At 27.2% G+C, this 14,206-nt stretch overlaps 1 protein-coding gene across 3 annotated transcripts in view; it reads right to left on the bottom strand.

Annotated features, from left to right (window-relative positions):
- Positions 1 to 13,540, bottom strand: part of LOC122515543 (protein abrupt) — a 56,549-nt gene extending 43,009 nt beyond the window's left edge. For all 3 annotated transcript variants that reach the window (XM_043632938.1, XM_043632939.1, XM_043632940.1), the window contains exon 1: positions 13,136 to 13,540. In XM_043632938.1, coding sequence (XP_043488873.1) covers positions 13,136 to 13,357 — 222 coding nt within the window. In that variant the 5' untranslated portion in view covers positions 13,358 to 13,540. The remainder of the gene's footprint in view (positions 1 to 13,135) is intronic.
- Between the last annotated feature and the right edge of the window lie 666 nt (positions 13,541 to 14,206).

Genomic DNA, 14,206 nt, shown 5'->3' with positions numbered 1-14,206 from the left:
CTATATTATTTTTATATTTCAAATAATTGAAATATTTTTTCGGAAACGTATGATATTATTATAAATCAAATTGTGACTTGAAAGGAAAAAAAATTTAGTTTTATTTTAATAATAAATTATTAATTATTGTTAAGAGAACTCGTTGTTGGAAAAAATGTGCTGTTGCTTGCACAAGTTAATACGATCCGATTCTTTGCTAGTCTTCGTTTTAAAGTATCGAATAACGGACAAATGCCATAATTCTCGAACATTTTATTTTTCAACGAGGAATAACACAAAGATCCTAGTATTGAATAATTATTATTTCAAAGTATGGAAGTAATAAAGTATGATGGAATCGTGAGTTAGATCGACGATTAAAACTTTTTGATCGAATACCGGTTACAAACCTATCTGGTAATTAAAATCGGTTAACGGTGAAAGCCATTTATGTACGTCCTACATTTACACGTACACATAGAAATATATTGTATATATAAATATATATATATATGTATGTATGTGTGCTTGTATGTAGAAAGGAAGAATGTTCTTTGTACGAAGATAAGTACATGAGTTACATTCATTATGATTAATATTATTATTATATTTTCTTATTCTTATCTATCATCTTTCATTTTTATATTTTTTCTTTTTTTTACTTTTTGGTCACGTAACACACGTTTTCTGATTAGAATCGTGAGAACGTTTGTAGAATCTATACATTTATTTCGTTAAATATAAATTTTAATTAATATTGATTTTGAAATAATAAGGAATGTGTACGCTTGTAATCGTAGAACAGTAAATTTCCAATTGGTTACGAAATCATCGTCGAATGATGTTAGAAAGAAAATTAGGACAAAGGCGTACATCATCGTCTAATCCTAATGACTTTAAATCTTCAATGTTAGAGATGCTACTTGATTCAATTTAAGGAGTTCTAATTCTGGATCTTTATGCTTGCTATTAGAAATTAGAATATTCAAACGATTCAATTGGTCAGAAAAGACAATTATCATAAATTATTATTATCTTTCGAGGATTAATTTAATACGTTTTGAATAATAATATTTTAGAGTTATCAATTTCGAATAAATTCGATTGGATTTTTCCATTTACGATTAGAAATTAAAAATGTGTTTTTTTTTTTATTTTGGTTTAGATATTATTCGAATTTAATTGAAACGTAAACTTTGGATCGTTCATTTCGTTATAAGAAATTTGTATTTAACTGACAAATTTAATTGCAATTAAAAATAAAATCATAATTACGATTAATAAGTTTCTAAAATAAGATACGTAAATTTTACATTACTTTCAAACCGTATACGAAATATTATGGTTTCTGTATATTTACATACAAAAAAAGAAAGAAAGAAAGAAAGAAAGTAAGAAAGAAGGAAGGAAAGAGGAGGAAAAAAGTGTAGAAAATAAAAGCACGATAAGAAAAAGATTCGAGTAATGTGACCTATCAAAGGCGTCAGAAGATCACTCGGTTGTTTTCATTTACAGTCGTCCGGTACAAAAGTACTTACTCGGCACGTACGCGATCATTTAAACGAAACGACGTCGGATAATAAGAACGATGAACAAAGAAGAAAAAAGACGAGAAGAAGAAGCAGAAGAAGCAGAAGCAAAAGCAGAAGCAGAAGAAGCGGAAGAGGAGAAAGGAAAGTAGGGGGGGGTGAAGTTGAAAGTGGTGGGAGATGAAGAGAAAGTGGGGGAGGTGAAGTTGAAAGTGGAGGGGGGGTGAAGTTGAAAGAGAAGGAGAATAGTGAGTTTAAAGGAAAGAAGGGAAGAGGTGAGAGTAAAAGAGGGTGGGTGGAGAGGGTAAAGGGGGGAGTTAAGACGGCGGCAGTCCTCTTAATGCATCGGCGCATTTGCGTTTCTTATTTCGTCGCCGGTCTCCGACTATGAGCGAAGACAAAGATATACGGACGGACAGACAGATACAGAAAGAAAGAAAGAGGAAAGAGAGAGAGAGAGAGAGAGAGAGAAGAGTAAATGCTTAGTTGGCTGCTTTCAAAGAATGCGTTCTTCTCTTCTTCAAGTTCGAGTTTAACATTTTACACTACTTTATTTATAATTATATTATATTTTTGTTTTATTTTAATTCTTTTTTTTTCCTTAGGATATTTCGATTAGGAATTTACATTTAAAATTTGGATGATTGATCATACGATATAATAATTGTTTCTATCAATTACAAATAAAATGAGTCAAGTGTTAATTGGAGATTGAAAAAATATGTATATGATATTTGGAATAATTTGAAAATCGTTGTATAGTTTTTATTTGATAGTTTAACCGAGACTCTTATCTATCTTTTAAAATGTTAACATTTTGAATATTATTCATAGAGTACTATTACCAAGGCAATAAAAGTGATTCGAAGAACGACTGTGAACGATAAAGCGTGTAATTACGCTTTGACTCGAAGTATAAGAACGTTGTATGTACTTTTCGAACTACGTCATCGACTAGCGTGTTACTCATCGTGTCTAAAGAGATCTTTCTTATTTCGTACATACATACATACACACACACACACATAAATAAACATACACATACATCATCCTACAAGTACGTCGTATATTTACTGAATATTATATATAAAAAAATTTTTATATATGTGTGTGTGTGTGTATGAGTACATTTATGTTTGCATATATATGTAACACGTGTCTCGAAAATATAAGAAATATCGATACATAATATAAATGTGTACGTACGTGATAATATATCTATATATAGATGTATAATAAAATGATCGTTAATATTGAACGATAATTGTCATTCTCTTGTTATAGGTTCTTTTTTTCTCCTTTTTTATTTTTATTATTTTATGTTAACGTAGGCGTGGCTTGAATATAATTGTAAGCAATTGTATGACGTAATGTGAACGAAACCGGAAGAATAAACAAGTATGTAAGTAAGTAGAAGTAAGTCGATCGATAGTACTATTAAATCGATTACGTAGACGTTGGATTCTAAGAATAATGAGAAAAAAAAAAATAACATAAAGTGGTATGGTTATTTTTCGAATTTTTATATTTATAATATTCTAATCGTTTCGAGATGTTCGTATTAATCTTATTTCTAGAAAAATAATACTACGATAATCGTTTTATTTGTCGTTAATATTTACAAAGAAATCATTAAAAATTAATTAACCGAACGTTTCGTCGTTATTGTAAAAGTAATTTAAGAATTTCAAATTGTAATAAATGTTTGAGACGCGTACAATTATTTTTCTATTTTATTACAGGATATTAAGAAATTTTGAATATAATTACGAAAAAAGTGATTAGAGAATAAAAAGATAATTATATTATTTAACGATAAAATAAAATATTTTCCATTTGTTATATTTGTTCAATAACAAAAGTAAACTAGTCGTAATTTTGGAAATAATTATAAAATATTAATAACCATCCAATAAGAATAATTGACCGATCCAAAGATTAAATATAGTATAGTAAAAAAAAACAAAGTAGAAAGTATAGTAAGTAAAAAAAGAATCTTTTCTTTCTTAAATTAAATGCTCGGATAGAAAAAAATAGAAAATTTCTTTCTCGTAGTGGTGTCACATTAACCAACGGAAGAGATTTTCGAAAAAAACAGAGAAACATTACGACGACGACGACGATGATGTTGTTTATTCGAAAATCTATATAAGTTAGATAGAAAGAGATAGGATATATATTTTAGAATTAGTAAAAGTAAATTTAAATCATCTTACACGAGCGAGTAGCATTAGTAATAATAATAGTAATAGTAATGGTGGTAGTAGAAATAATGTTCGAGCACGCATGAAGAGGTTAGGTTTAGTACGACACGAGACGTCTAAAGGAAAGGAAAAGAGGAAAGGAGAGGAAACGAAACGAAACGAAACGAAACGAAAAGGCGGCACATGTGGCGTCTGTCTCTCTTTCGGGTGCCCTAAACGCGAGACTTTAAATATAGAATGTGGAGCACCTTTTGCCGCGACTCGTTTACTAACCATTTCGATTGTGCAAGCTTCCATTTTCTCATTTCTAACCTGCAATTTAATCCACCATTTTATTACAATTATTATATTTATCATTCATTTCATTTCATTCCTAATTTTCTAATCATTAAAACATATATATATATCTTAATTCATTAGATTTTGTTCAATTGTTTATACAATAATTATTTATTTCATTGATAATCGAATAAATGAATTTCATTCCTATTGGATTTGTTGTACGTTTTCCAGACGATTAAGTTAGAGAAAGTATTGAAAATTGAGCAATTAAGATGATTATTTATATTTCATTGTTTATAATTCGTATAAAATAATGTTTATGTTTATAGATGAAAAAATTAATTTCTAAAAATATGATCAGGAAATCGTCTTCCTCTTAATCGAAGTATTTTCTTCGAAAAAAAATGGGAAAAAATTTCAATCATATAAATCACTATTAAAATGTATAGCAAAGATTTAATGCATAAGAGATCGTAAATAAAAGATAAGCATAAACTTCAGTGACTTTCCCTCTTCGACTTTGTATTCACGATCTTCTAAGCTAATCTACTAGCCTATCGATCGTATAATAGAAAGAGAAAGAATAAGAAAATAGAAAGAGGAAGAAAAGAAAAGAAAAGAAAAGGAAAAGGAAAAAGAATTTATCTAAACGATCTATGAGAGTCACGTTCAGTTTCCTAAGCATTTTATACACCGCGTGAGAAAGAAAACGAGACGATTTACGCGATCGATTAAATTCATTCTTTCTTCATTTATTTATTTCTTATTGCATTTCTAATCTATTTCTTAAAATATATCGACGAATATAATAGAACATTTTAGAATGTAACACAAAGATTAGAAAATCTTACCAATAGTAATTTAAATCCTTGTTTTTAAAACAAACTCGTCATGCTTCTTTTATCTATACATGTGCGTATTCATGTCCTGAATTAATATATAGTATATATATATATGTGTGTGTGTATATGTGTGTGTTATATATATTCTAATACAACAGTACAGTCTGACAAAGCTGCACGAGACCTTTCAGAAGCTGTCGTGGTCATAGATAACTACATTAATAATCCATTAATATTCTGACAACATTGTTCCTGTCTTTCTCACTAACATAGGAAAATTAATACCTTTGTATACGTTCATTTTCTATACATTATATACACACGTACATATATATACATAAATACATATATATATGTATATGTAATACTATGGCTATGGACAGATAAAACTAGTCGAACTAGTTAGACGTTTTGTTACTAGTTTGTAACTTGGTAAAGTTATAAATGTCAGCTCTAATCGTGAATATTATTTTTAGTTTTCTTTTAACAAATTACTTCCTGCTTTAGTATATTATTTTATTTATTTCTATTTTTTTTTTAATAATGACGTCGAATAGATAATTTTAGAAATGATTTCTACTATTGTTGAAAATTATTTATTTGTTTTTCTTTCGTGCAAGGATTTTTTGTTTGTCGATAACTAACCTCAAAATTATTTTATATTCTATTATAAGAACAGACATTTTATACGTACAAATACTAAATTTATAATCAGAACGAACATTCTTTTCTGTTTTTTTTTTTATTAACAAAAGGAAATAAGGGAAAATAAAATGACGTGCACAGTTTTGAAAGAGAATATTCGTTCAGTGAACGCCATTTTAAAAATTTCGATTTTCGAATGATGCGCCATCTTCAGATTCTCATCCCAGTTGAAAGAGATCATTCAAAATAGTTTTTTTTTTATTAACAAAATTATGTAATCGCGTAATCAAATGTTTAGAACAATTTATTTATTGTAAGAAAAAATATGAAATACGTTTTCCATTAGTTTCTAATAAAATGATTGAATTTCTTCTGGAATGTCGAATAATTTTTGATCAGAGATCGATAATATTTGATTCACCCTTTTGATAATGTTACGATCATAGATCATTAGCTTTAGATAGATAGATACACGCATATATATCATAGATGCTTATAATACTTGTCAGCTGTTTGTTAACTTTTCTTATCGTTACGTCACTCACGTGATATCGCGTGTGAAAATATTTTCACGAGTTTGGTTGGTAGGATTTCTGTTTACAAGTATATGTGTGCACGGATATATGAATTACGAGTCTTATGCGAATGGTAATTCATCTTTTCTAGTTATGTAAAATAATTGCTTTGAATAATGAATAGGAGAAAGACTAACAAAGATATAGAAAAATAGATAAAGAGAGAAAATATAATTCGAAACACCCGGTACGTGTCATTTTAATTAAATTCTTCTAATGTTAAAATTATTGAAAATATGGATAACGTTTCTAACGTGTGTTAGAAAATAATTAGACATAACTTAAAAAATTGAATCGAAATTTATATTTCGAATATTAATAGATTAACAATTAAAATAATTCATCGTTAATTAAATAAATAATACAAATTTTTTGTTAAAGCTTTTGTTTAAGCGAATAATAATAATTAACGATCGAGATTTGAAATATTAATGAACAAAATAAAATGATATCAAAAACAAACTAATAAATGTATCGATTGTAAACATTCATTTGTGAGTGAGTGAGTGTTCTTTTTTTTTTTAATGTAAATGTTTTATGCAAATGCGTGAATATAGGATGTTTTTTTCTTCTTCTTCTTCTTCTTCTTCTTTGTAATAGATAAAAACTTTGATAAATTGAGAACTGTAAAGTATCTTATCGTATCGAATCGAATCGAATCAAAGATCGTTGGATTCAACGGGAAAATAAATGAAGAAAAAAAAAGGGACGTTGTTAAGAAAAAGTAAATGTTACTAAAGCATGACGCAAATGCACGAGGCGATAAACGATGGATGTTTGTCGCATGTAAGTGCACGTAAATACGCATTATTAAGTTCTTCACGAGTATTCTGGCTCTGACATTTAAAATCAATTAGCGTTATACCAACGTCAATTAGAAAGTCTGATCATTCAACCTCATCCTTTTCCCCCCACCCCGGCACCACTCTCTCATCCACCCAACTATCATTAATTGTTTATAAATGAATAATGAACATTTTGTGGGAAAAATGTTAGAATAATTGATAATGAATTTATATATTTTTAATTTCGTAAATTTATCTGTGTATTCTCTCTGTATATGTCTGTGTGCGTGTGTGTGTGTATGTTTTAATATTAAATATTTCATTGAACATTATTAGAAATATTTTATTAAATATTATATTGAATACGAGAGACAAATTTCAAATGCAACTTGATCAAACTTTCTAACTAATTTTTCATTTTAATTCATTTAACTTTTGATTAGGTATACACCTAAGTAAAATTAAAAATATAATAATAATAAAAATTATTTATTAATCAATCTACGAATTACGATATAAAACAGTCTCTATGATTTTAAACTTGTAGAAATATTAATACAAATATGGTTTCAATCTAACAAGTAAATAAAAAACAATCACGTTTATTTAAAAAAGAACAAATCTAATCGTCTAATGAATATTGTTTTTCAAACGTACACACGTGTGCATTTATATTTAGATATATGTATACGTTTAGTATAAAATTCAAATTATGAGTATTATAGTGTTTTGGGTGGGTTTATTCCATGAAGGATAAATGTTGAAATGAAAAATACGTATTTTATTAGCCTATTTTGATCCTCCCCCTCCTCCCACCCTCCTCTCCTCCACTTCTTCTTCTTCTTTTAAAAAGTCAAAATATAAATGTCATCTGATTTGTATTACATTTTTTTTTCTATTTTCTTAAATAAATAGAATTATTCGTATACGTGTGTGTGTGTGTGTGTGTGTATGTGTGTATGTGCGTTGGTGTCTTTTTTCATCTTCTTCTCTTCTTCTCAGTTTTTAGCTCTTTCTTCTTTCTTCCGCGTTCTTTCTTTCGTAGAAAATATTTCGAAAAATAATTTTGGCGACACTGGAGAAACATTTCTATCTTCTTACTCTTGGAAATAAACTTATCTTGATGCGAGTTTTGAAAAATAAAAATTCGTGTAACAACGAATAATTTATCGTTCATGCGTCACCCAAAGACCAGAATCGAAAATATATTTTCCTTTGTGTAACACACACACACACACATACACACAGTTTATTCAATTTTATATATGTATCTCTCTCTCTCTCTCTCTCTATCTTTCTTTCCTTTTCATTTTCTTTATAATTCTTTTTTTCAATTTTTTTTAAATACTTTTTGTAATTTATACTTTTGCGTTAATTTAATATTAACATTTGACGATGATGGTGATTATATTGTAAAGATTATAATTTGTATTCTATGATGATCACTGATTTATTCAAGAATTGCATTAACATTAATAAATATAAATTGTTTATTTTATTATCTTCTTGTTATTTCTTTTATTTTTTTTTTGTTTCGCAAGATGGTACCGAATAACTGTAAAAATCGAGGAATTTTTTTTTTATATTCTGATTTTATAAAGAGAAATAAAATAAAATTTAAGAAATATTAATATCAATCATTACCATATTCGAAAATAAATCTTTTGTTATAACAAATATCAAAATTATTAATATATATATGTATATATATTATAAATTATTAATATATTATAATATTAATACTTTATTATATATTATTATATTAATAATATATAATAAATACTAATATATAATAAATAGTAATAATATAATATTTATTAATATATTATAATATTAATAATTTATAATTATTATATATATTATATTTATTATATATTATTATTTATTATATTAATATATATATATATATATATATTTTTTTTTGTCTGGTTAAATAAATTAATATTTAGATTTAAACATTTATCAAATCTGCATTCTCGTCGAATAAGTAATTTATATACTTTGGACACGGTTACTGAAAGTGATGATGTTTAAAAGAAAAGAAATGGAATATATTGATCGAAAGTGGTAGTACTTCAAAGATAAAACAGGTTCCCTTAAGAACAAGAACAAGAATAAGAAGAAGAACAGGAAGAAGAGTCAAAGTAATCGATAGTTTAGTGTATGCGTGTATATTTCAATTATACGTGTGTGTGTGTGTGTAATATGTGTAGATAACACAATGAACGAAAAAAAGAAAAAAAAAGGGAAAAGAAAGGGCCAGTTAAGAGACTTCGTCGTCACGTTTATTATGTAAATCTTAACCGAAGTTCTCTGCCCCCCCTCGTTCCCCCTGCCCCCTGCCGCACTCCTTCACTTCTTCTTTCTTTCTTTTTTCTTTCTCTCTTTCTTCCTTCCATCGAATTTTTTCCTTCCTTCCCTTCCTTTCTTCCTCTTTTATTTATTTTATTTTAATTTTAATTTCAATTTTAATTGAATTTATATTTTTTATCCCATTTTTGCATCTGATTTTTGTTTTTTCTTTTATTTTACTACCATCAAACCCAATTACCCTCTTCCGTTTTCGTGCCAGATCAAAAAACGATATTCTAAACGAATTTCCAACACCCTTAAAACGTTATGGCAGGTAGACAAATGTTATTTCATTTTTACATTTGCAAATTAATTATGCTTACTTTGAATTTTACTTGGTTGATTGTTAATTTAAAAATAAGTTGTATTCTATATGTGTGTGTGTGTATATCGTGGTATCGTTCAGTGAATAGATGAATTTTTTTTGTCTTTTTTTAGTGAAAGTATACGATATTAGGTTTATTTATAACTTATATAGGGTGACTCGTTTCGAATCTATCATTATTAAATTATTTATTACAGTATTTTTGTTGTCGTATTGAATGGAATATTTTGAAAGAAAAAAAATTTCCACTTCGTATCTATGGAGGAATATTTAAAACGTATATTAATAAATTACGTTCGAAATATATTTTGAGTGGTAGATGACTCGTAGTTATGATAGTTTGTATCAAAGTCTTATATTTTTTATTACTCGATTATTTGACGTCGTATAAAAAAAAAAAGAATCGTGTTTTAAATTAAAGTTGTACAGTTCTCTTTTTTTTTTTTTTTTTTTCTTTAAACAACGAATTTCGTGAACGTTTTTCTTTTTTTTTTATTTTCTTATCGACATATATTTTAGTTTTAATAGATGTTTGTCCTTGAAATTAGAAAGGGTCTTGAATTTCTGAGCAATAATTCATTAAAATTTAATGGATTTGAGAATTTATAATTATATTGAGTAGATGATATATGCATTAATGAATAATGATGAATTTTTGTTCGTGTTTTTAACATTTGAAATAATATTCTTAAAAACTAATAGAAATTATTCGTCAAATGATGTTAATGTTATATCGAAATTTATTTGTTAATCATTAAAAAAATGTTTTCTTTTTTCCTTTTCTAACAAAAGTAGCACAATTTCGAAAGATTAACATACACACACACACATACACGACGCAGTATTAATTAGTATTTAAGGAATATAAATGTTGTTTTATTTTGAAATATGAAAATGATAACCTTGGATTTATTTTAATTACAATGGGAATAAAATATTTGACCATGAAAGTAGAAAGTGTCTTAAATGCTAACTAAAATTGTATTGAAAAAAATTGTACACGCTTAAGACTAATTAATTATTGAAATATTTTACGATAAAAGAGAGAAAAGAAAAAAAAAAGAGAAAACAAAACGATTAACAAATTGTTATTTAAAATAAAAAGAAAAATCATGGCAACGTTTCCCAAAGGAAAATTATTCAACGACAAAGATAATGTAAAAAATATAAAAAAAACCATTACATTTATAATAAATTAAAGATTTTCAATTATTTTAATTTTTTTTTACTGAGAATTAATTAAAAATTATAATTGAAATGTTTTTTGTTATAGAATCAAATTAGTTTATATTTCTCTATGGTGTTGTTTGTTTCTTTATACATTATTGTAATGGTGTTTTTAAGGTGATATGGAAATACACGTGGTAATATTTCGCGATACACGAATAGTGGAGACAGGTGATAAGTTTTAACACGGAAACGATAGCGACCTTAGTCAAGGCCGTTGTTATTTACACTAGATTTGTGTGAAGAAGAAAAAGAGGAAAAAAAAAACGGAAGAAAAAGAAAAAAGATCGCAGAGAAATATTGCGTCTTAAATAAGATCAAACATAACCTAAAACTGAAAATACTATTTTAAATATATTTTTATTCTTTTCTTTCTCTCTAATAATAAAACAAATCCTGTACAGCGTGTTTCAAAAGTATTTTAGAGAAATTAGAAAAATTTCTATGAAAGAAATTCTATTTATTTGGGGAAGAAAATGAAAAAAAATAGAAGAAATTTCGACAAAAAAATGTGACTACATCAACCAAAATAAAATAAAATAAAATAAAATAAAATAAGAAATATAATTAATTAGAGTTTCGATATAATTAATGACGTATAAAATACGTGTACTAATTAAACCGTATCGTTGATTAATAACTGTTTACACAAATATAATTAGGAAATTAAGTAGGAAAATAAATTACTTTTGCCATTAGTAATTGGTCCCGTTTGGTATTAATTACGAAATTATAAATGTAATTAGTGATTAAACGCGTAGTTAATTGCACAAGTAATTACCGTACTTGTTTCTCTATCTGTCTCTCTCTCTTTCTCTTTCTATTTTTATTTTATTTTATTTAATAATATTTTATTTCCTGTCTCCGTCTGCATTTTTTTCTTGAGCGAAATGAAGAAAACTAATCCCGTTCTCGGTTATTTCTAATCAAAGATAAATTGTTTGGATTGAAAAAGAAACCAGATTAAGATGAAAAAGAAGAAGAAGATGAAGATTTAGATGAGAACGTAGATAAAGAGAGATAGAATATATACTTTAACAAGAAATTGTGGTAGAGAAATTCTCTTCTGGTAGTAGAATTTACCTTCTCTACCATAATGAGCGCAACAGCTTGCACTTATGCGAGTTAGAAGACTCCTACGTGCACGATAAGTTTTTTTTTTTTTATTATCATAGTTTTAATCTTTCTCATTAGTTTTCCGAGAACGAAGGCAAAAGAAAATTTATTATTGCAAATATATTTTATTAGAAATTTATATTATATTATTTCTCCTATGATTCTCGTATTTTTTCCAATAATATTCTCTATAATTATTATTATTATTATTATTCGTTATATACGATTAACGAAGTTTGTTTTAGTTTCATTTAATTTCCATAATGATTGATGGGTTATTAAATTGTGTGTGTGTGTGTGTTTTTTTTTATATTCACGATCGATCACTTTTCGATGATCCGACATATTTTTGTTAGTTTTCATTTTTATATTATTCTTATCTTTTCGATAAAGAAAAGTTTGTACAATTTTAATAATATGATTGATCGTTTATTAAGATACGATATTTTATTAATATTAAATGAATTTAGAATAATAAAAATGATTAATAACTTTTCAAATAGACAATCTCATTTGAAATCTTATTCTAAAAATGAATATTAGAAAGAATGATTAATAACTAATCTTAAATGAGGATGCTTGAAATTAATTATTTAAATAAAATCGTTCTATATTCTATTTAAAAAAAAAAAAGAAAAACATAATAAGTTTTAATCAAGATATACGATAACAATCATTTACTAAATTCATTTAATATTCTATTAAAAAAAACTAATTAATATGATCGTCATTCGAAGAGAAGAATAATAAAACTCATCAAGAGAATTCTATAAATAATCAATTGAATAAAAAAATAATAACATAATATATGAAGAGAAAAAAATATTAATTTATCATTTGTTCTATTTTTCTTGATTAATAATCGTTCGATAAAAAAAGAAAATAATTTGATCGTAGATATATTACGAGTATTCTCGTGGTTATATATATATTTGTTATGCTAAATGAACAAAATAAAAAAGCATCACAAAAACAATTTGCGATATCAATAATATCCAATCAAAAACCCCCCTACTCCGTCGGTAAAAAGTATACTTCAATATCACCACCGTGGCTGATAATTTTGTCTTAATAAATCTATCTATCATTTAAACAAATCTAAACAACAAATAGAATAATAAATAATCTTAAAGATATTCAAAACACGAGACTAAATACAATAATTATTAAACACGCGTGACATTTCAATTCGTTTCTTCTTTACCGACGGATGATTAATGAAGATAAGAAAAAAATAAAAATGGCGAATAGGAAGTGCAATTGAAAAAACTTACTATTAATACGTCCCTGAAGTATGGGCTACAGGCCGATAGGACAACCTTGTGAGCAGTGAAACGATGGTTGTCGCCGGCGGATAGTGTCACGTCGACGAAATCCTCAACATCTTTCAAATGACGGAATGAGGTAAGTATGTTCGAATGGAAATCGTTCCACCTGAGTGAGTACTGCTGCTGGTGCTGCTGGTGCTGCTCGGGAATGGACGAAGGGGCCGCCATGGCGTCCGTCCACTCGGGACCCACGGCTGAGGGCACCAAAGGTGCTATCGTGCTCAATCTGACACCCCGATTGAAACCCTTCCCTTCCCCACCACCTCTCTTATCTTCGATTTATTTAGCTTTTTTTCTCCTCTTTCTCTCCTTCTTCTGCTTCTTTTTTTACCCCCTTTTTAATTTCGTTACCCCTTTTTTTTATTCCTCTTCTTCTTCCTCCTCTTCCGTGTTGTATCCCTTATTTTATTTTATTTATTCGTTTCGTTATTGCGATAAATAAATGAAATAAAGGTTGGGGGTAAGGGGGTGTTTAGGGAATAAAAATAAAGAGTAAAATTGTGGGAATGAAAAAATATGATCGAGGGACCAAATTTCCGTGGCACTTGATTTTCTCGATGTTTTTTTAAATTAATTAATAATTCTTTTCACGTTGATCCCGTACACTCGATTTGGACAATAGTAGTTGGCTTTTTTGTTTATTGTTAGGATTAGGCCAACTACTCGTCTGTCTGAGAGAGTGTTTTAGATTAATTTAATTAAGTACTCTTTCACGTTTCGAATTATTAATTGCAATCGTGGTATTGCAATAATTATTAAGGCCAGGATTGTTATTTTGTTTTGTTTTTCCTTTTCCTTCGTTTAAATTCGACGTAAGGAGGTGGGCTCGATTATGAAAAAAAAGAATCCAATTCAAGTCGTCTCAAAATGAATTTTTGTGAAAATATATGGAAGAAAATTTGGTTTCTTCTTTCTTCCTCTTCTTCTTCTTCTTCTTCTTCTTCTTCTTTCTTTTTTTTCCACAACGTCGGGATAATAAAATTAGATCAATTTTCTTAGATTTCTCGTTGATTTGAG

The sequence above is a fragment of the Polistes fuscatus genome, unplaced genomic scaffold (genome assembly GCF_010416935.1).
Source record: "Polistes fuscatus isolate 324 unplaced genomic scaffold, CU_Pfus_HIC Scaffold18, whole genome shotgun sequence".
Taxonomy (NCBI): Eukaryota; Metazoa; Arthropoda; class Insecta; order Hymenoptera; family Vespidae; genus Polistes; species Polistes fuscatus.
This window is presented reverse-complemented; position numbering and strand designations above follow the sequence as displayed.